Here is a 24,613-nt window from a genome sequence, read left to right on the forward strand (position 1 = left end):
TGTTCTTATGTTAAGTTAAACTCTGTAAATGTGAGATCATATTCAACTACATGTTCCTGGGTTTGCACAAATTTTTGCTTGTATATTGCTTGTAGGAGACCTCAAAACAACATAAAAACCACATGTTCTTATGTTAAGTTAAACTCTGTAAATGTGAGATCATATTCAACTACATGGAGGCCCACCATTACATAACTACAATGGGGGCAAATTTATACAAAAACTAAAACATTACTAACAAAACACTAGGGGTTGAGGTAATCAATATGTTGACAACTAAAGCAGCTATGCAAGGATTGTTCTCAAGATTGATTACCAAAAGAAAAAATAGTTGTCAATCCAAAAACTTGCACACACACACACACACAATATATAGGGTTATAGCATCTATTTTCTTTAAGCTCATTGGTCAAGATACAGGTATGCAAAATGTAGTGAGGTTTTCTGTTAGGCCCTATTAGGAAATTAAGTTATTAATAAGCAGCCCTCCATACTAACAGAGGACTGATGACAGCTCTCATCTCAGAAGAAATGATTACTCCCATTTGATACTACAGCCAACACTGCAACTCACAAAAAGAAAAAAGACAACAAAGATCAAGCCCAAAACTAAGACTTGAATTTTACTCAAAGCTAATTAATACAGAAGTTAAAACATGCAAACTTGTAGATTTATCAGGTGCACGGATGTTCTCACCATGGCTTTTGAGGAAAGGTTATTTCTTTGCCAGCAAGAACACAGTCAACTGCTTCTCTCAAGTCTCTGAAGAAATAGTTCAAGTGTCAAAGAACGAGAACTGATATTATTAAGCAGGCTCTAAACAAATTCACGTTAGAGAACTTACTGCCCAGTTACTGGCTTTCCATTTCTCGGACGTGAATCATCAAACTGTCCATGATAAGCAAGCACAAATCCATCTTTTTCCTACATAAGAAGCCAGATGGTGTAAAATTATGTACAGAAGAAAGCAAAAATCTGATTCTGTGTAAACAAATTCCACAATCTCCTAACCTTTTTAAACAAAAATAGATCCGGTGTGCAAACTGCACCATAAGCTTTGGCAACTTCCTGAGTCTGGAACATAAGAAAGGATCACTGCATTATTTCGAACCTTCTACAGGCATCTCACTAACCAAAAGACAAAACTCGCCTGGTCATAGAGATAGGGGAACGGATAATTGAACTGTTTAGCTTCTGCTGCCATCAACTCAGGTCCATCCTTTTTGAAACAAACCAGAAAGAATTTTACCAAAATCAGAACATTATGTGCTTTAATAGGAAGTGTGCATGTTGAGATGAACAGGCCCACTAAAAGCTAGCTTACCTGTGGATGTGTCTTTACTGAATTTGAAGAAATGGCAACAATCCCCAGACCTCTCTATATGACAGAGAGTTATGACAAACATAAGATACAGCAAGAAGACATGTTATCACAGTATTTGAGGCAAATTGCTGAATTAGCATACACAGACAAGCATGTTTTAGTTTTAGTGTATTCAGATTGTTTCAGCTTAGTGAAATGGAGAGAAAAAAATGAGAGAGAAAGTAGAAACTACAAAACCTCAAGGTAATCATTTGCAAAATCTACAAATGCTTTCTTTAGATGTACCACAAATGGACAGTGATTGCAAATGAACATAACCTGCATGGAGGCAGCTTCATCAGCCAAAGCTACTAGAAATAAAACCAATACATAAACCCAAACCTCAATATCTCAGCTCACACCATTTCAGCTACTGGTCTTTTGGTTAAAACTTTTCAAACAAAACATAAGTAACAAACCAGTTAAAGTCCAGGCCTTTCTGGAAATTCAAGCACGCTTTCAAGTTTCCACCATTTCAAACCGTTTCTGAAGGTTTTTTGAATTCAGTACTTTCATATCAATCATTAAAGCCATTGTGTTCAAATTTGGGAGGCCAGAAATAGGATGTCCCTAAACTAGTCTCAACAGCACCATAAGAAGATGATGGAACTGACATAAGGAACATCTTTTCCCTAGGCATGGAAACTGAGAGACCAGCTTGATATGAGAAAAGTCAGTGTATATCATTGCTTCTACATAGGCTACAGAGTTTTGGCCTAGTTTTTAGAATCTCTCTAGTCTTGTCAAAGGTAAAACTTGGCAGACACAACACTCCATGGTTGTGCAATAACTTTAGAATTACCAAAGCCATAAAATCAGAATGATGCTCTATGGACTATCATAGATATATTTTGCAAGATGGCTCATTTTCTTCTGGTTCAAAAAGCTCCACATATAATGAAACTTTTCAAGACGCAAAATCTTCAAGCTATAGACACTTCCACCGTCAATAGTTAGGGATACATGTGCCAAGACTGAGAATTTGACCTGGACAGCGTTATTAGACAATCTGGCTTCTTGTTTCCATATCAATGGACATAATAAGTTGAAAATTATTTGTGTACTTGATTTATTTAGAAATTATTGTTGCGATAGCTGGACCAAGGGGAAGTAGTACTTGCCTATGCTAGAATGTTCATACTTCTACAAGCAAAGCTCAGTCTAAGACTATTGATGGGCAGACCTAGTTCCTAATGAGAACCAAAGATCACATCTATGTTGCTAATGATTGTTAAGCTATTAGAAATTGAGTGACCAAATTTTGTTGGGATATAAAGGCCCGGTAACCTCCGTGTATAGTACATGCACATTGTACATGTGAATGCACCCTGGTGCCCTAAGTATAAATACATTTTATTCTTTATGTACCAACACATTGTTGGTACACTCTTATCATCTCGTACTTTCACTCTGCTCACACTCTCTCAAGCCATTACACTCACTCGTTCACTCTTGCTTGAGCTGCGTCCCTATCGCTTCCAACAACTGGTATCAGAGCCAAGACTGCACGCTTTCCAAGATTGAGGCGACAGCTGCTGGGCTTGCGGCAGCAGGATGCTTGCAGCATTGATGGGATTGGCACCATACACTTGTCTTTAGACAATGGTCAAGAGCTTGTGTTGAAAGATGTCAAATATGTGCCTGGCATTAAAAAGAGTTTACTATCTATTGGTCAGCTTGACTTGCATGGCTACACCACACTGTTTGGTGGTGGTTTGAGGAAAGTAAAAAAGGGTTCCATGCCGATTGCAAAAGGAACCAAGAAGGGCACATTGTATTGTTTGCACTGTAAAGCCTTGAATGGCAAGTTTCTTGCAATTCCTGAAATTTGCAACCACTTGGAGTTATGGCATAAGAGATTAGGCTGTATGAGCCAAAAAGGACTTTATGTCCTTACCTCTCTGAAGAGGGTTGATGGAAAAGGCTCTAAACTTGATTTTTGTAATGAGTGTCAGTTTGGAAAGCAAATAAAAATTTCATTTTACTCTGGTGTCTCTCGTAAGTCCAATGTCTTGGACGTAGTGCATTCTGATGTATATAGTATGCCCGTGAAATCATTGGGTGGTGCTGTATATTTTGTCTCCTTTATTGATGATTGTTCCAAGAAGATTTGGGTATACTTGCTGAAAAAGAAAAGTGAAGTGTTTGTTGTTTTTAAAACTTTTCATGCATTTGTGACCACTCAAACACTTAGAAAGCTGAAATGCTTGAGAAGTGATAATGGGGGTGAGTTCACATCGACTAAATTCGAGTCATTTTGTGACTTACATGGTATTAAGAGGGAGATTACAGCCCCTTACAACCCTTCTTCAAATGGGGTGGCTGAAAGATATAACAGGACTTTATGTGAAAGAGTACGGTGCATGCTGTCCACTACTAATTTCCCTCGTGCATTTTGGGGAGAGGCACTCAAAAACGCGGTTCACATTTGCAACCGCTCTCCCAACAGGTCCTTAAATAATGGCATCCCTGAGGAGGTTTGGTCTGGCAAATCAGCCTCATATGGCCATTTACGCATATTTGGTTGTGATGCTTTCGTGCATATTAGGAATGAGCTGAGGAATTAACTTGACCCAAAATCCACCAAAGGCATTTTCATGGGCTATGGTGATGAGGGTGAATTTGGCTACAGAGTGTGGTTACCTCAGTCCAAGAAAATTATCCGCCGCCATAATGTTGTGTTCAATGAGGCAAATTTGCTGAAAGCCACTTTAGCCTCTAATAAAGATCTGAAAAAGGTGAAGTTTCAGAGTTTGCAGCCACCTATTACTTCAGAAAATGAGCCTTATGGTGCTGTACCACAGGCTGAAACTGATGATCAGCCGGTTATTTTTGAGCCAGATGATGATGGACAACAAATAGAAGCACAAGGAGGTCATGGACAGCAAGATAGGCTTGCTGATTATGAAAATGCAGGTGCTGGAAATGAAAATGAAGGTTCTGTACAGCATGAACATCATGCTGAAAATGGTTTACAGCAGCAAATGAATGTTGAAAATAATATACCTCCAGATGTAGGCCCAATTCCTGAAAATGTTGATCATTGGGTACGCAGGTCTACACGTGTAAGAAGGCAACCACATAGGTTTGACCCCTCCTTGCATTATGTGATGCTTATGGATGAGGGTGAGCCTCTTGCATACAAAGAGGCCAAGTCATGTGAGTTCAGCAGTAAGTGGGAGCTAGCTATTCAAGATGAGATTAAATCTCTATATGCAAATGATACTTGGGATCTTGTGTCATTGCCAAAGGGAAGGAAGCCACTTCCAAACAAATGGGTGTACAAAGTCAAGACACTTGATGGGAAACCCAAGAACAAGGCAAGGCTAGTTGCCAAAGGTTATGCACAAAAGGAAGGGATTGACTTCCAAGAGGTCTTCTCACATGTTGTGAAGATGACCACTTTACGTGTGTTTTTTGCTCTTACTGCTGTTTTGGATTTAGAGCTGTATCAAATGGATGTAAAAACAACTTTCTTGCATGGTGAGATTGACGAGGAAATCTACATGAAACAGCCCGAGGGCTTTGTAGTTCCTGGAAAAGAGCAGATGGTGTGTAAGCTAAAACGCAGCTTGTTATGGACTGAAGCAAGCACCACGGCAATGGTACAAAAAGTTTGACACTTTTATGCTATCTCATGAGTTTACATGCAGCCATGCAGAACATTGCTTGTACATGAAAAAGGATACAGATGGCAGCCCCATCATACTTGTTTTGTATGTGGATAATATGTTACTAGCTGGGAAAAGAAAGACTAGCTTGGATGCTCTCAAAAATCAGCTAAAATCAGCTGTCTCCATGAAAGATTTAGGGAATGCAAAGCATATTTTGGGCATGAGGATTCGTAGAGATAGAATGCAGAAATTGTTGTTTTTATCTCAAGAAAAGTACATTGAAAAGGTACTAGACAGATTTAACATGGCTGAAGCTAAGCCTTTTGGGGTACCCTTACCTCCTTATCTCAAGCTTAGCAAAGCCAACAACCCAAAAGATGACGTGGAAGCAAATGCTATGAAGGGAGTTTCTTATGCATCAACTTGTGGCTCTCTTACGTATGCTATGATTGCTACTCGTCCAGACATTGCTCATGCAATGGGAGTTGTTAGCAGATTTATGTCAAATCCTGGCAAAGCACATTGAGAGGCTGTCAAGTGTATTCTTCGATACCTTAAGGGTACACAAAGAAAAAGTATTTGCTATGGGCAAGGTGCACTTAGTTTGCAGGGTTATTGTGATGCAGGCATGGCAGGTGACTTGGACACACGTAAGTCCACCAACGGGTATGTCTTTACAGTTGTTGGTGGGGCTGTTTCTTGGTGTTTCAGGTTGCAGAATATTGTTACACTGAGTACCACTGAAGTTGAATGCATATCAGCTACTGAAGTTTCTAAGGAAGCTATATGGTTGAGCAGATTTGCAGATGATCTCGGCATGTCTATGGGTACTGCAATTTTGGGATGTGATAGCCAGAGTGCTGTGTATCTGGCTAAGAATGCCATGTATCATTCACGCACAAAGCATATAGATGTGCGATATCACTTCATCAGACAAATTCTGAAAGATGGTCAAATCACACTGACCAAGATTAAAACACAAGATAACCCTGGAGATATTCTCACTAAAAGTCTAAGCAAAGCTCAGCACGAGCATTGCATTCGATTAGTGGGAGTTGGTTAGCTAGAGGTTCATATCGGACCTTTAAGTGGGAGGTTGTTGGGATATAAAGGCCCGGTAGCCTCCGTGTATAGTATACACACATTGTACATGTGAATGCACCCTTTACGTGCCCTAAGTACAAATACATGCAGTTACCCTTTATGAACAGCTCTAGCAAATGAAGTTTGAGCTAAAGGATACTATTCATTCTTTCTTGCTTCATGTCACATAAGTATACAACTAGGCTTCGTCACATGCAATCCACCCTTCCACAGGCTTATCTTGTGGGGACTATACTCTATAAGCTCCCTCCAAAGTTTGATGGAGTGGCCAATGCTTTGTGGGCCCATACATCATCGACGCCAAGGAATTTTACACATATGTCATCAATGCCACTTGAGCATGAGGCATCTTTGTAGTTACAGGGGAGGTTTCCATCCCAACATGGTGGCTCCAATGAGGCCTTTGCAGTTTTAGAGAGGAGTGACAAGCAAAAGCCAAAGACTCAATGCTATCACTGAGGTAAAGAAACATTTGTGCAAGGATTGCAAGCAATTAGTGGTTTCAAGGAAGAAGAAGAAGGAGAATAAAAAGCAACAGGATACGGACTCCTTTGCCAAGCCATCCACCTCCTCTGACTCCAACTCGAATCCTTTAGTCAAGGCACAGAAAGGATCGTCTTCTTTTTTGGACCAAGGGAAAGGCTTGGTAGCCCCTCCTACTTTCTAATGCAAGCGATGCAGCCATCCCTTACAGCTCTCCAATGCCAAAGAGGGAGTGTGAGAGGATAGTGATGTGGGCCTCGTGAGCCTCATCTATACAGGTATATAGGTGCACAGGTTCCAAAGAGGGACTATCCTAACGCATTGATCAAAGTCTGGTAGGTTTTGAAATCCTAGGTGACTTCCGAGTTTATGATGGGTTGTCACTTGACAGAGAACGAGATTGGCTCCTAGTCCAAGCTCATATGTGGAGATGATTTGCCGATCTAGGCCAAAGGTGAGAAATCCATGTTCACATATACTCAAAGGCATTTTTGACAAGATAGTCTTGTATGCTACTGCAAGTCATTGATGACATACACTAAAGGGAGTGAGCACATGAGCAGAAGCAAGAGCGAGAGAGAGAGAGAGAGAGAGAGAGAGAGAGAGAGAGAGAGAGAGACGAGATATGGAAACTCCAAGAATCACAATGTGTGACCGACCTTCCCTTATTCAAATGTCACTAAAAGAATAAAATAAAGTGATAATGACAGGCGTCCACCTCCTGCAATGTACAGGTATGCGAGTATTGTCAATGTAGTAATACACGGGTTGCTAGGCACAGGTGCCTTTACCCCCAACCACCTCCCAATTAAAGCCACTTAGAGCCATTCGTATGAAAGTACCACAATAGGTACCCATTGTCGCCTCTTTCTCAAACATGCGGACTTAAATCTTCAATGGCCCCCACCTACTAGTAATACATCAGCCCCCCAAGCATCGCAATCTATATCACCATGCAACAAGCTCCCCTAAAACACGGAGTATGTCATTCAACAACACGACGACATCCTGTTTTCTATAAACATGTTGCCCTCCCTAGAAATCATGCAATCCCTCTTCAGACACGTCGAGCTTGAGTTAACCTACGAAATCTACGTTGAAGCTGTCCCTCTCCTTGCAATCGATGAAATCCCCATAAATATACCATGAGCTCCTACAATAAAGTTTTGACTACAACACAAAACATACATGTACTCCCTCTATTAACGGAGCCAGCCTAATATCAATCATGGCAACACCTTCTGCAAAATGTCTAATTCTATGTCTACTTCAGATACATCGATGTAGCTCTCTCGGCCATAGCTTCCTCCCCCCATACAAATAGCGCCATCCTCCTTTTTTATAGCCGTCACTAAGGCTTTTATTTTTTCCAAGAATAGAGAATTCTATTAATAACACCTCGGAGAAAACCCCCCGAGGTAAATACAACATACAAGTAACTCTGTGAATAGTAACTAAGTACATCAAAGATACAATGGTTGTGTGAACAACCAATCTCGTGGCTAAAGTGCCAGACCATCTAAGGGGTAATATGAAAGAAGGTGTTTGAATCCCAAATCCGCAAAAGAGCCTCTCTTTTTTTTCCTCATCATCTCAGAGCTGCCCTACATCCTCTCCCATCTCCCACGAAAAGTGTGGACTACCTCTATCCAAATCGTCGATAAAGACTCCCCAGTGGTATATCCTGAAGATCAATGACCTACCTACATCTCGCAGTCCATATGTATCAAGCTATAATACTAGAAATCAGCTCCCATCTGTGACAATGTCCTAGAGTCCACTGTGTCTATGAGTAGTCTGGGGTAGGGATCCTGCTTAGATGTTGTCCAATGATGAGAAAGAAATGCTTCCCTAAGTGTCCTCATAGCCGCATGCTGGACCTCTGTTTGTGACCCAAGCTACAACCACCATGGACTCCACTATACCAATGGAATACTATCCTAAGAGCTCTCCTCCAAATCTCCTAGGCTCTAGGGCAGTCCCATAGGCAATGTCTTTGTGTCTCCTCTGGCTCACCACATCATGCACATGCCACTAGGTCCCTGCCATATCCAAGCCAAGTGCCAACTATTAAACTTCTATGGGCTAGAAGCCATACAAACAGAGAGATCTTCCTAAGCCTGAAGTTGTCATGTAGCCGTGTCCAAAAGTTATCTAAAAACTCATCTGAGATTCCCTCTCTATGCCAATGAGGGGTGGCTGCAGGCTGTGCTCTAATCTTGCTCATCTCTAGCCTCCGTCCCAATCTAGTGGTGTAGCCAAAAAAGGGAATGTCGCCTAGCCTATCAAGGAAGGGACCCCTCCACATCCACTCTCCCAGATCCCATTGAAGTCTCTGTAGAGGCCTCCTCTGGTATGCCCAGTTTGCTTTATCTTTTAAGAAAACTACACTTTCCCACTTTTTATGCCATCACACTTTTCAATGCTTCTCTCATTTTTAAAATTGACAACAATTTTTAGTATTGAGAAAAGTTTTTAGTTCATCAAAAACCAAAAACCTAGGGTATGCTTCATGCCCTAGAATCTTTGAGATCTTGGAGTATGCCTTTGTCAGGATCAACCTAGAGTATTCAGCATTCAGTACTATCCTTGTAGTACCCACTGTATTCCAAAATCAATTTCATGATCACTAATGCTCTCAGGCCATGCCATTGCTAACTCACACCATTGACTATGAGTGGCTTCCACCTTCTCTTAATGCAAATAATATTGTCAAAAAACACGTGACAACATCATGCATGTAGTAGGTCTCACGAGTAATAGAAGAGAACTACCACATGCACAACTGCCTGAGCAAGGGTAACAAAGCTCAATACATAGCCAAGCAGGGTGTATACATCACTATCACATTGACAGAGACAACTGTCAGGTCCAAAGCATGTAATCAAATCAGCCCACTGAAGAGTAATTGCATCCAATAAGCATGAAGAGAGCATGTAGATAGCTCAATGAGTCCCACTATCTCAATGAAAGAATCTCTAGCTCAATTGCATAATATCCAAAGCTCAATGCAAATATCCAGGTGACAAGTAGCTCCCACTGAAACAAAGCCAAATGCCAACTAAGCAAGAAAAGCTCAATGCATCAAGCACATGAGATCCGAGCATCCAAGATACATCAAACACATAGCCGGGAGCATAAACCACAAGAACTTTTCAAGCCCATGACTATGTAAGCCCCTGTAGCAACCAAAGCATGTAACCAAAGCTTCTAGAAATCACATATCGCTCAAATGCAAAGCTCAAATGTCCCTATAAACATAGCATCAATGCTAGGCATCATGTCACGAGGACGTGAAAATTTGATGCTTTGCTTATGTTTAATTGACATTTGATTGAAGGATTAATCAAATGTGCAATTAAAAGATGCACATATGTTGCACATGTGAGGTGCAAGCTACTTTTTTACAGTTGAAGGCCCAAGGACCCTGTGAAAAAGATGGGTATCAAAGGCAAAAGTTGTAACAAGTTACACTAGTTAGATTCTAGGTGAATTTTGGTGTCAGTTTGCCCCTAGGATCATTAGTTGGCCATTAAGTGTCAATGGTGACGCTAGGGACTAGGCATTAATTAATGGCCTAATGCTTGTCCAAGGGTCAATTAATGCATGGGACCACTTTGGGTTGCAAATGGCCTAGCCAATTAATTTTTGGATGGGCAAGGTCAATTTTTTGGGCATGGATTAAGGGCTGAATTAATTTTCAAAATTAATTAATTCTGAAAATTAATTAAATGACTGAAAATTACTGAAAATTGATTACGAAAGCTGCCACTTGGCAAAACTTTCCCGTGCAAGTGGGGGAAAGGCTAAATAGGGCTGAAGGGAGAGGGAAATCTCGTTTTTCCATTTTGGTGCTGTTGGAAAGTGGTGTTGGGTTGTTGCTGCCAGCTTTTGGGGCCATTTCCCAGCCATGGAGACCAATTTGGTGATGAAGATTGCATATTCTTGACCTTGGGAAGCTGGCAATTGCTGCTGATGCACTTTGTCCTGAAAATCACAGTCTCTGATGCTCCTATTGTTGTTGGTGCATCTGTTTGGAACTGGTACAGCAGGGCAGCAGCTGATTTTGATCACTTCTTCGTGACAAATCTCAGAATTTTCTCTCTCTACAGCATTCTCTCATCTCCTTCAGCCTATGCTCAGTCATTCTCAGCAATTCTTAGCCATTTGGAGGAGATTCCAACTATTTTTGGTGGGCTGATCTGTAATTTCTGCAGTAAACCCTAATTTACAGCAAAAAAGCAAAAATTAGGGTTTAGCAGCCACCTTGGGATCCGTGCCAAAGATTGAAAGCTCAAGGGACTAAAATCAGCAACTGATAATTGAAGATTATCAAGGGAGTTCAGGAGCCAGCCCAACCCGAATTGATTTGGGGCAGCATTTGGCCAGCCAAGGGTCAAATTGGAAAAGAAGTTCTAGGTGAATCAAGGGGCAAATGACCCAAAAGGCTTGTTGGTCATTTATGACAGCAAGAGCAATTGGTTAGCAGGAGGAGATTGAAGAATCTCCAGTTGTACTCCTTCCAATTGAATGAAAGCTAAAGAAATACCGCAAGGGGCACCGATTTTGGGGCCAACAGTGTGTCTACTGTCCAAGAATGTTATGGTACAGTGTGTATTTCATTTTATGTGCATTTATTTATTGTTGTAATTAACTCTTAAATCAGGTTATCACCACCCATTCCAAGAAGGAAGGCTGGTTGCACATCACGCCATCCAAATAGTATACCCATGTATTATCAAATGATAGTGCTTGCTACCATGTTTGTTAAATGAAACCTATAAACTGTAGATATTCTCCACAAGCTAAAGCAATGCCAGGTTCAGCTCCTCAATGCTGGTGCAATGGCTTTGATATCAGTTGAAGGGAGTGAGCTAGCAATGAAAGCACGCGAGCGGAAGTAAGAGCTATGGTGGAAGGAGCAAGAGCAAGAGAGAGAGACACACACACACACAATATGTGGGAACTCCAACAGTCACAATGTGTAACTAGTTTTCCCTTATTCAAATATGATTGAAAGAAAAAAGAATGAAGTGGCAATGATGGCGCCCACCACCTACAGTGTATAAGTGTGTGAGTATGCTCAGTGTAGTAATACATGGGTAGCTAGGCATAGACACCTTTACCCCAAACAAACACAAAGAGGTGCTATGATTTTTTTCCATTTTTAAGAGTTGGTACAATCAACATCGACAATCAGGTTCTCTCCAACGCACCTTTGTGCTGGCTTCATCACACCCACTGCTTGGGTATCCATAGTTCTATTCTGGCCGTCTTTGTTATATGGACTATGATGACTCATTATCATTGTATCAGTGTATAATATTAGATCCCCCATGATCCGAGAGAAAGTGTTAGCAATCTAGCCAGCTCATGCATGAGTCTGGGCTGATGGGGCATTACTAAGTCTATTAGGAATTTTTTAGTGGTTAGTATGATTATTATTTTAGCATTTATCATTGGCCAACCAGCATTAAATACTAGCCAACCAACTACCATTTATGGCATTCTTTTGATCTATTTATTTAGACTCCTCCTCCACACTCATCATTCATCACTTGCAAATCCATTGTATGCCCTGTGGAGAGGGAAGCAATGCTAGTGCCCATGCAGCCAGCGACTCACTGTTGTATACGACTCTCGTCTTTAGTATATGGATTCCATTTCTTGAGCACATCTCTGTGAGATTAGGAGAGAATCGAAGCTCAACTGAGAGTGCAGTAGACAGTGTGGAGAATGAAGCACAACACCCAATGCAATAGACTAAAAGTGTAATATGAAAGTACAAGGTACAACCCTTAAATCTTTGGATTGTAAGAGGGTGTTCACACCCGAAAGTGTGTGCAACATGATAAGTGCCCGTAAATGTGTAACATAGGCACATAAAATAACAAGAATAAATCTGGGGAAAAAACCTCTCGTACGGAGAGTAAAAAGTGCCCCAGTGTCCTACTGATCACCGACACTCCTCTATGAGAGTAGGCGTGAGTAAAACCCAACAAACCTCCTTGAAGTGAAGAGTGATCAAAATACAAGGGTCATCCACCACCAAAGGAGATAAAATCTAAAGCACTGCGAAATGCTTCAAATTTGTCACAAGGAAAAGCTTTGATGAAAATGTCTGCCACATTACTGGTGGTAGGACAATAGACAAGGCTGATATCTCCTGCATATAGCCTCTCTCTGACAAAGTGGTTATGTATCTCAATGTGTTTCATGCGTGCATGAAACACTAGGTTCCATGCCACTACAATGGCACTCTGACTGTTAGTGAACAAAGGAGTAGGCTCCGTGACAGATACATCCAGAACAGCTAGCAAGCGTCTAATAAGCCATACACATTCAACTGTGGTAGTGAAAGCTACCTTGTATTCAGCTTCACATGAAGATATGGCAACAGTGGACTGTTTCTTACTAAGCCAAGATATGCAAGATGAGCCTAGAAAGAAACAATTGCTACTTGTAGAGTGATGTGAATCATAATCACCAACCCAATCAAAATCATTGTAAGCATGTAAAGGCAGTGATCTCCCCTTGGCATAAAGCAATCCAAGAGATCTAGTATCCTGCAAGTAACGGAAAACACACTTGACAGCTTGCCAATGTGACATGCATGGCTGATGCATATATCTGCTCAAGGCTGAAACTGCAAACTGTATGCCCGGTCTAGTGTTGCATAGGTAGATAAGGCATCCAACTATTGGAGCATATGTGTATATATCAAACAAATCACTGTCATCATGCAATGACAGCTTCAGTGAAGTTCCATTGGTGTACAGACTGGCTTGCAATCCTATAAGCCAAACCTCTCAAGGAGTTTGCCAATGTATCTTGACTGTGATAAACCAATACCTCTAGCATCATGTATGAACCGAATGACCTAGTAATAATGCAAAGACCCCAAGTCTGACATCTCAAAAGTTTGCTGCAAATTTTGTTTAAATGCTGAAATCTTATCAGCACGTGTCCCTGTAAGCAAAAGGTTATCAACATATAGACAAATGATCAGTATGGATCCTCCCTCTTTAAATACATAAAGAATAGACTCTAATGAGCTGTTTATAAACCCTTGCCTGAGTAAGAAGGCATCAATCTTTGCATACCAAGCTCTAGGAGCTTGTTTCAAGCCATATAAAGCCTTTTTCAGCTTGCAAACCAAGTGTTCAGATCTCTCAACAGCGAAACCCATGGAATGCTGTACATATACTTTTTCATGAAGTTCTCCATGTAAGAATGCAATCTTTATATCTAACTGATGCACAGTCCATCCATAATGGATAGCCAAAGCAAGCATAGACCTGATGGTAGTCATGCGGGAGGTAGGAGCAAATGTCTCCTCATAGTCAACGCCTTTTTTTTGTGCATAGCCTTTGGCTACAAGCCTGGCTTTATATTTGTCAATGGATTCATCTGCATTCCTTTTCAGCTTGTAGACCCATTTTGTTCCAATCAATGGCTTTCTTTCCAATAGGCAAAGACACTAAATCCCATGTTTGATTCTAAATGATGGAATCAAACTCAGCTTGCATTGCTGCCATCCAATGCACACTATGTTGTGCATCCTCAAAATATTCAGGCTCCTCATCATCAACTATATTTGCTGCCATAACAAACTCCATGGTATGTGCAATATCATGCATACGAGCTTGCTTTCTAGTACGACCAGCCATGGGAGCATCCAAATGACTATCTTTCATAGTCTGTAAATACCATCTAGGCATTTGTTTTGCCTCCTAACTGTGCACAAGCTCTTGCTCAATTTCAGATTCAGCACTTTGATTAAGCACTTCGCTGAATATTCAGATTAGTCAATGCCTGATTTTCTGCATTTTCCAATGGAGCAGCTGGCTGAACATTAAGTTCACTTGCTGGAACTCCAGCTGAATCACCAAATGAAATGGGTAGCAGCCCTTCAAATACATCATGGGCAGCCTGATATGTGTCAAAACCAGTAAGGAATAATTCTGATTTTTCATCAAAAAGTACATCCTTACTGACAAATACCTTTTTAGAGACAGGATCATACAGTTTGTATCCTTTGCTCTCACTGCTCTACCCCACAAAAATGCATTTGATAGCCTTGTTATCCAACTTTTTTCTAAGTACCTTGAAAATGTGTGCATATACAAGACACCCAAAAGTACGAATGTGCCCAACAGAAGGTTTCCAGCTATTCCAAGCCTCAAAAGGCATGACATTATTTAATGCTTTGATGGGGCATTTGTTCAAAACATAGCAAGCACACATTACGACTTCCATCCAAAAACTATGCGGCAAGCTCTTTGCTTTCAGCATACACTCTCTGCAACCCCATTCTGTTGTGGAGTATAAGCAGTAGTGAACTTATGAACAATGTCCTGCTTCAAAAAAGAATTCAGCATAGAAGACATATATTCCCCCCTCGGTCCAAACGGAGAGTCTTTACTTTACAGCCAGATTGGTTCTCAACAAGTGCTACAAAAGCCAAAAATGCATCATACACTTCTGACTTTTTCACTAAAGAATAGACCAAGCAGAAGCAAGTAAAGTCATCAATAAAAGTCACAAACTAGTAACATCCACCCAATGACTTTGTCTGCATAGGGCCACATACATCTGAGTGCACTAACTGCAATCTAGCTGGGGCTCTAAAAGAAACATCACGGGGAAACAAAAACCAATGGATTTTTCCCAAAATGCATCCCTTGCATAAGTGCTCAGAACGTCTCTCCAAGAGAGGTAGTCCATCTAGCATTTGGGTACGCTGTAAAAGCATCAAGCTACCATAGTTTACATGCCCCATGCGAGCATGCCATAACTCCATCGGTAACATAGCAAGAGTAAGAGTGGACGCAAAATATGCCGACTAATCAACTGAAAGAGAATCCAACTCATATAACACATAACATAGAGTGTGCCAGTCAAGACCAAAGTCATGTGTTCCTTACCTCGCACCATGCATCTGTCATCATCAAAGGTGATCTACAAACCACACCGTGCCGAAGAAGAAATAGATAACAAATTCTTCTTTATGCCTGGCACAAACAAAGTATCCTGTAGGCGGAGAATAAAGCCATCAACGGCTATGAGTACAATCTCCCCAGTACCTCTAATAAGGTATGATGCATTGTTGGCACACTGTATAGACTTGCCAACTGGAGTTGCACCAATAGAAACAAACAAATCTCTGTGAGATGTGATGTGCCTAGAAGCACCACTATCAAAAAACCATGTGCTTGCATCCTCAGTAGAGCAAAATGCTCTATCAACCCAAGAAGAGTCATAACTGCATGTATAAAAACAATAGTCCCTGTCTGCAACAAAGGACGCTGACTCAGTAGCAATGGAAGGAGCATCAGAAATAGGCATCCCTGATTCCTTTTCCTTCTCCTTGGCTATGCGCTTTCTACACTCAATGATATAGTAGCCTAGCTTCTTGCAATAATGGCATTTGCCCTTCTTGGCTTGCGTGCCTCCTTATTTCTTATTACCCTGTGAAGTGCTTGAATTTCCAAAGCTCTGTGGAGCATTCTTTGCTTGGCTGCCCTTACCCTTCAGTGGTGCCATAAAAGCCTAACTTAGAGGCTATAACATCCACACTATTGTTTCTTCTTGTTTGAGTAAACTGACTAGCTGAAGAAAAGTAATCGGCTGTGGGGCAATCCTCATGGTGAGGTTCAAAGCCGTATGAAAGGCCAAGTACGAGGGTGGCAATAAATTCAATGTAGTAGATATCAGCTGTGAATTTGAGTAATACTCATCGACATTCATAAGTTGTTCACGCAAGTCTTGAATTTTGTTTAGGTGATCCTGCATAGAATCACCCTCATCCATCTTTAGTGTCTCAAGCTCTTTCTTTAAGAAAGAGATGCGGGTCTCGTTCTTACCAGCAAACATTTGCTCCAAAGTCAGTCAGGCTTCTCATGAAGAAGCTACAGACCAAATGTGAGGGATGATAGATCGCTAAACTGCCAATGCAATCAACGACAAAGCTTGTGCATCACATGTATCCCATGCCTTTTGCGCTGTTGATCTTTGGGGAAGTGGCTAAAGTGGAGCAGGCTAAACACGCTGAGTTACCCATTGTCCACGTCCTCCTAGAAGAGGAGAGCAGGAGCCACAACTCCAGGCCTAACTTCTTCTCCGCTTACATAGTCCCAAAGATTCTTCGCAATCAGCACATTCTTCATCATGAAGGACCAAAGTGAATAGTTGTTACCATCCAACTTATCCTCCTTGGATACATAGGTAAATACATCACCTCCCTGATTTGCCATGATAATTAATGCCACAAAAAGAGCAAAAGAGCAATGTCCAAGCTGGACCAACTTGAAAATCTCAAAATTTCTAGAAATTACAGCAAACAGCCTACTACAATTAGCAAACTGAAGTACACTGTCAAAACTGTCTATAATGCACGCAGTCCAAGTGCATTCAATGCTCAGCGACACTGTAGAAGCAAAAGCCCCAAAATGCTCAAAAATAGTCTATTTCAGACTGAAACTGTTGTACATGTACCAATGTCCTCACAAAACCCAAAAGACCCAAAATTCTTGACTTATTTGTCAAGAAATTTTTGCATCAGTTGTGTCCCTGACACGTATCTAGATTACTGTGCCTGCTTGGGTAGAAGCCCCTTTTTCCAGAAATTAATCTAAAATAAAAAGTAATTTATGCTTTTTTTTAAATGTACCTGGTACAAAAACCAATGGCAGGAGCAGCTGGTCTCATACGAGCGGAGCTGGTGGCAGACTGGTGGACAAGAGAAAGGCCTGTGGCGGACAGGCGACGCTAGGCACAGGGGCGCAGGCGAGCGAGTGCAGAGCAGCAGGCACCACTTCAGATTAGGGGCGGCGTGGAGACAGCACAGAGACCAAGGGCGCTGTAGGAGGTTGGGCAGGGGCGTGTCAGAAGTGGTGCAGCAATGAAAGCATAAACAACATATTGAAATAAACTGCTGAAACACAAGACAAGAGAAAGAATAAACACAAATACAGATGAGAACTCAGATGTATGCTCGGGAAACGGAATCCATATCGAACACAAGACAGCAGCATACAATAGTGAGTCATTGGCTGTGTGGGCACCCTAACGCCGGCTCCTCTCTCCTCAGAAGAATCCACAAATGATGGCTAAAGTATAGAAGAGGAGGAGGATAGGCATAAAATGGGGGGAGCAATAAATGCAGTCGGCCAGCATTTAATGCTGATCGGCCAGCATTAAATGCTCCCTAGCCCTAAAAAGTGCACCAGAAAATACCAGAAAAAATACTATAAAAAGGCCACAGCCTCTACAGCACAGACTCATCCTGAGCTGACTGCTAACACCCTCTCTCAGATCAGGGGTGATTTGATACAATACAATAGTACAATGATGGAGTATCATAAACTATACAACATAGAACCACCAGAAGAACCATGGATATCCAAGCAGTGAGGGGCCAGCCCACCACCAAGATGCCTCGGAGAGTATTTGACGTCAATGTTGAGCATAACAGCACCACCTGAAAATAGAGAAGAATCATAGCAGCTCTGTGTTATGTCACCTATGTCACTTAGGACATACAAGACCAATCTGCCAAACATGTCTTTGAACATGTGACCATGGAATCCCCACCTTCGGCCAAAACCGCCAAAGTGTCCCCTCATGTGGACTCCAAACGAAAGTCTCCCGCTCTTTATCAAGTAACCAGCCCATCATGAACCTAGATGGTAATCCTAGCTCCAAGATTTATACCTGCCACACTTCGAGCGATGCATCAAGGATGTCCCTCTCTAGATCATGTGTATCTATATAGACATATAGATGAGGCACGGCTACCCCATCTCACCACCCTCACACCCCCTCTCTGGCACTGGAGAGTCGTGAGGAATATCCGCATCACCACCACTAGAAAGCAGCTGAGGAAGGGGCCACTAAGTCCTTCCCTCGATCCAACGAAGAGAATCCCTTCCGCACCTTGGACTTCGCCTTGGCGGGAGCATCAGGATCAGAATCTGAGGCAGATGATTCGTCGGAGGAGGCCACATCTCGCTTCGTCTTCTGCTCCTGGTTCTTCCTGGAAGCCGCTAACTCTTTGCAGTCCTTCCTTAAATGACCTTTCTTGCCATAGTAATAACACTGGGCCTTCGACTTCTTCATATTTGAGCCCCTCTCTGAAGCTGCAAAAGCCTCACTTGAACCTCCATAATGTGACGGAAGCCTCCCCTGTAGTCGCAAAGTAGCCTCATGCTCGAGTAGCATGGAGGGCATGTAAAGAAAACTGACAGAGTCGTAGATGTCTGCGCCCGTAAAGCATTCGCCACTCCATCAAATTTTCAAGGAAGCTTGTAAAGTACCGTACCAACAAGATGTGCCTCTGATAAGGCAGACTATATAGTGCAAAGCTAGTCCTGGAGTTGGATAACACAAAGTAGAAATGATTGAATCATCATATCTTTGGATTCAAACTTCAGTGCTGGAGCTGGCCATAGAGAGTAACGGCCCTCATGGTGGAAGGAGCCTCATACATCAATTGTAACTTCGACCATACATCTGCAGCTGTCGTACAAGAGGTGACTGCCGATAAAACTTCTTTGGAAATACACCGAAGTAAGGCCGAATAAGCACGGGCATCATCCGAATCCCAGGTAAGCACAACCTCCTCATGGTTGTCTTCATCAAAATCAGATGGAACGGGAGAAGGTTGTTGAGGACGTACCACAGCTCCGTTAACCACGTACCATAACCGCTTCTGAATAAACCAAGCCTTCATCGCCGCACTCCACATGTAATAATCAGGTCCATGGAGCTTGTCGTCAGTGGTTGTGCATGGAGGAGCCATCTAGAGAGGATTGAGAAAAAAAAGTAGAGAAAAGAAGGGATTGGGAGAGGAAATACAGCCAAACCACGAGCACAGACTGCAAAAAACAAGAGTTCACATGCAGGATAACCCAAAAACTGATCAAAAGAAGCCAAAATCTATTGCACAAAGTCAAAAAATTAGTGGAAATCTGCTAGAAACAGCAAAAACGGCCTATTCGGCCAGTCGCCCAGCCCAAAATAGTGTTGTAAACAGCAAAACGCAAGCTGCACACTGCCTAAACAGGTGTAGGGAATTGTCGCTGGCAGCTTGATGAGGAAAACATAGACAATAGGAGGTGTTGGACAGGCAAGCGATGCATATGCTGATCAAAACGCAAAGTATGGAAGCCAAAATATGGTCGCAATCAGGTTGACAGCAGTCACCAGGGCAGCAGAGGGGTAAATCAGTCCTGAAAACAGCAATAAAACATAGCAGAAACACAAAACCTGAAAAACTGATACCATGTAAAAAGTGGTGCAGCAATGGAAGCATAAACAACATGCTGAAATAAACTGCTGAAACACAAGACAAGAGAAAGAATAAACACAAATACAGATGAGAACTCAGATGTATGCCCGGGAAACGGAACCCATATCGAACACGAGACAGCAACATACAACAGTGAGTCACTGGCTGTGTGGGCACCCTGGCACCGGCTCCTCTCTCCTCAGAAGAATCCACAAATGATGGCTGAAGTATAGAAGAGAAAGAGCCCTAGCAATATATAGGCATAAAATGGGGGGAGCAATAAATGCAATCGGCCAGAATTTAATGCTGGTCAGCCAGCATTAAATGTTGGTCGGCCAACATTAAATGCTCCCTAGCCCTAAAGAGGACACCAAAAAATGCCAGAAAAAATACTATAAAAAGGCCACATCCTCTACAACACAGACTCACCCTGAGCTGACGAATCTGCTAATAGGGCAGCGCATGTCGAGCTAGAGACAGCGCAGGTGGGACAGCATTTCGGCTGCAGGCGGGTCAGCAGGTCGAGCTGGAAGAGGCGCTACTACAGACAGGCAACAATTCCAAATTGCAGGTCATTGAAACCGGGTACAATGTGAGGCAACAGTTGCTGGCGAGCACTCCTGGAGGTTGAGGCCAGAACAAAGCTGGACCCTACTGATGGTTGCAAAGAAGAGGGAGAGAAGACTAAGCTGAACTCAGCTCTGATACCAAATGTGAGATTAGGAGGGGATCGAAGCTCAGTTGAGAGTATAGAAGACAGTGTGGAGAGTGAAGCATGACACCCAATGCAATAGACTGAAAGTGTAAGATGAAAGTACAAGGTACAACCCTTAAACCTTAGGGTTGTAAGAGAGTGTTCACACCCGAAAGTGTGTGCAACATGATAAGTGTCCATAAATATGTAACATAGGCACATAAAATAAAGAGAATAAATCTAGGGGAAAAAGAACTCTCGTATGGAGAGTAAAAAGTGCCCTAGTGTCCTAATCATCAATACTCCTCTATGAGTATAGGCGTGAGTGAAACCCAACAATCTCCGAGTTCTCTTCTTTTGCAATATTCTTGTGTTTTCACCTTTCTCTCTCTTTTGTCTTGTGTTCAACAATTTATTTCAACATTCTTCCATGCTTCCATTGCTATATCCACTTCTGACACTATCAATAGTGCATCTATAATAGCATATGTGACCATGGATTCCCTACCTTCAACCAAGCCACCTAAGTGTCCCCTCATGTGAGCTCATCATGAATCTGCATGTCATCCTAGCTCCAAGATTTCAAAAACCTGCCAAAATTTGTCAATGCAAAGAAGCAGCTACTCTCTAGGTCCTTTGCATCTGTATGGAACATATGGATGAGACTCAACTTCCCCACCGCTACCATCCTCTCACACTCCCTTTGGCACTAGAGAGTGAAGAGGGATTATAGCATTACCAAAACTAGAAAGCAATAGATGAAGCTACTATGAACTTTTCCTTCATAGCAAAAGATGAGCCCTTCCACGCCTTGATCTTCATCTTTGCTAGGGGATCTGAATCAAAGTCAGAGTCAAATAAGCATGATGACTCGCCAAAGGAGTTCATGTCTTGCTTCTACTTCTTCTCCTTCTTCTTTCACAATGCTACTAGATAACCTTTGAATCCTTGCATAGATGTCCCTTCTTACCATAGGAATAGCATTAGCCCTTTGTATTGTTCTTCTTGTCACCCCTCCTTGAAGTTGCAAAAAGCCTTCTATTGGCCACTATATCGAAATGAACACCTCCCTTGCTACCATAAAGATTACTCATTCTCGAGGAGGACATATGAGTAAAGCTAACGAGGATCAATGATGACTAGGCCCGTAAAGCATTGGCTACTCCATGAAACTCCAAAGGGAGCTTATAGAGCACAATCCCCACAAGATGAGCCCTTGGAAGGGTAGACTACATGCGTCGAAGCTGTATCTGTGCAATCCAAAGCCTTTATTTATTTATATCCAAAGCCTTTATTTATTTATTTATTTATTTCTGAGTGCTTGTTGATATAGAAAACTTGGCAGGACCATTCGCATATAGTTGGTTCAATTAGCTTCTTTTGGATAAGCTCTGCTATTTCCACTTTGCACAGAATTAGGTCATCTTCTTTCATTGCTGGCCAGGCAAGGTCCAGCAAAGTCTAGGCCTGCATATGCCCCTGATTCTGATCTGTGTCAGACGCAACTCGTTAAATGGAACCAAACGGGATAGCACATGTGCCCAGGCTCTCTCTCTCTCTCTCTCTCATATTGAAATACCTGCAACACACAGGTATTTGGAAATTCTATTAAGTAGACTTATAAGCTGTCCCCTTTTGATAGCAAACTTCAAAAATTTGGGAAGTCTATTAAGTTGAATTACAAGCTGTCCCCTTTTTATAGCAAATATGAAGGTTGAAGGTGACACATGCCACTTAAAAAAGTCACAATACTTGCTACTAATGCGCGTGACGACGGTACTCGTCGCTCGAGCATATAGTTACTGACAAAGTAATGTTGTGTGACAAGAACTGTTTCAGATATGGACTCGGAGAAACACACACACACACAGAGGTACCAGCAAGGCCGGCTTATGGTTAAAGTCATCGAGCTTCCATGTGATGCCTGTAAAGGGCTCCGGGAGCTGCGGGATGAAAACAAAGACACGGAGACTGTCAGAAGCGCGCGCGCAGAAAGAGACACAGAGACAGAGACAGATACAAAGAGAGAGAGAGTGTGTGTGTGTGAGAGAGACCTGGAAGCTGGGAGCTGGGGTGCCAAGCGGAAGTTCGCGAGACTCCATTTTCGAGACGGGAAATTTTATGTCAGGAGAATATGGAAGGTTTTATCAGGACTCAGAATGAAGGGGTTTCAGAAACATCCGGACGGCCACATGGCACAAGTGACAAAGCCCGGATACACACCGGGACAAAGGCCGGATACACACCGGGCTGTGGACGGACGCAGGGTGAAAAAGAGGCGTCCGCTGCCCTACGTGTCAAAAGGCCATTGGGCCCGCTTTTTGTGGGTGGCGGACATTTCTGGGCGGGGGATCTTCCCCGTCCCCAAAATTCGGGCACGCCCACTCTACAAGACGACAACACTCTCTCCAAAAAGTGGCTTGTGAGAATGACAGGAATTGAACCCCCACCAACCCCCTCTCACCTCACATTCATTACCAATGGGCCAACCTCCTTTTCATGATGTTCATGGGCACATTTTAGTATGTAAACATAGTAGTGGACAGCTTGCACCTCCTGTCCGTCCATAGCCCGGTGTGTAACCGGCCAAAGGTAAAAAGTGAGCTTGGGTAGGATCCAAACATGGCACTAGTCGTCGGACTTTCACACCTGTTCGGACGGATAATACCACACTTTATCCCCTTCACACACGTTGCTTCGATCGATATGATTCATTGTCGACTATGGATGCTACAGATTCTGCAAGCTTCTTCAGAGCCCACTTTGCATGAGAGTGGGTGAGCTTTTTCTAACAAAAGCATGACAAGGCCATTCCATGAACATGCACCCACTCTCATACAAACTCTCACACAAGGTTGTGGGCTACCCTGAGGACTATCTCTCACGGGGTCTTTATGATCTTGGGGAGAAGGGATCAACAGTGGATGATGCACCTGAAAAAAGGATCGACCGTTCCTTTTTCAGTGAGTAAACCCATAAAATACAGTAATCCCAACCCAATAAGTAAACCCAACACATCAAAAAAGAGCGGATTTCTGAGAGTTATGTCATGATTTCGAGGATAGTAAACCCGACTAGCTAGTGACCTCGGGCTTTGTGGAATGATCGCATCTAAAATTTAGTGGGCCCACATTGCCATTGAATGGTGTTGGCGGCTGGGGTGTCCCTCTCAAAATCATGATTTCTGACCTTGACCAAAAGTAAACCCAGCTTTTGTAGTAAACCCAAAAAACAAAATAAACCCTGCTTGCGAAGTGTGCAAATTCAATCAAGGATTGTGGGCACTCTTTTTGCTCTTGGTATAACCAGTAAAAATACTCTGCGGGCAAGACGTACTGAGGGAACAACTCGCGTTAAGATACAAGACCCATACTACAACAACACATTTACCCAAGAAGTGGAAATCTCTGCGTTTCTCCAACAATGGCCTCCGCATCAAGGTGCATTTCACTCTATCTCTTCCGCTTATGCTCATAATATATGTATTGTGATATTGTGATAAGAGATTGGTGATGTGTGCTTGTTCAGTCTCAATGGCAATGGATTCTAGAGAGTGATGTTGAGATTGGTGACGATGATATCGATGAGGAAACATCGAGCAAGGAGAATGAGATGCATGATACTTATGTTGAAGAGAATGATACAACACCACAAGAAAGTGGTAGCTTTGGGCCAAATCCATTGAATTTTACATCGCCAAAGTACATCTCATTTGACCGAAAGAGCTACATGTTGATGGTATGCATACTCAATTTGTGTGCTTGCAAGGTTTGGCAAATATGCGGGCTTTGAGTGAAGGAATAAAAGTTCCCATCGAGGTATAAGCCTTTGTGACTAGCATCTCAATGTTATGTCCTATGTTTTCCACAACATTTTAAAGTTGTTGAATTCATATATTTCTTGTTGACTTGATTTCAGGTGTATGGTCCTAAGGCCATCATGACAAGAATTTGCAAAGCAGGCCATTGATTACATTAAGGTTTCAAGATGAAATTCCACTGCCCTTGACATTAGATGTTGCACTTGTTCCCTATTGCTAGTTTGTCCTTGGAAGTCCCATCCT

General features: G+C 42.3%; 1 protein-coding gene across 1 annotated transcript; it reads right to left on the reverse strand.

Moving 5' to 3' along the window:
* Positions 1-286: 286 nt before the first annotated feature.
* Positions 287-22,760, reverse strand: LOC148039812 (uncharacterized). Its single transcript, XM_087694242.1, has 9 exons — positions 22,605-22,760; positions 22,428-22,493; positions 1,563-1,643; positions 1,326-1,379; positions 1,152-1,220; positions 1,013-1,075; positions 846-925; positions 698-763; positions 287-563 (listed from the first exon to the last, which is right to left on the reverse strand). Exons 1-9 carry the CDS (start codon positions 22,650-22,652, stop codon positions 536-538), a joined length of 555 nt encoding a protein of 184 aa, XP_087550368.1. The 5' UTR covers positions 22,653-22,760; the 3' UTR covers positions 287-535.
* Positions 22,761-24,613: the final 1,853 nt, after the last annotated feature.

Source organism: Lygodium microphyllum, chromosome 2, assembly GCF_053477565.2.
Source record: "Lygodium microphyllum isolate KBCC chromosome 2, Lygodium_microphyllum_v1.1.10, whole genome shotgun sequence".
NCBI lineage: Eukaryota > Viridiplantae > Streptophyta > Polypodiopsida > Schizaeales > Lygodiaceae > Lygodium > Lygodium microphyllum.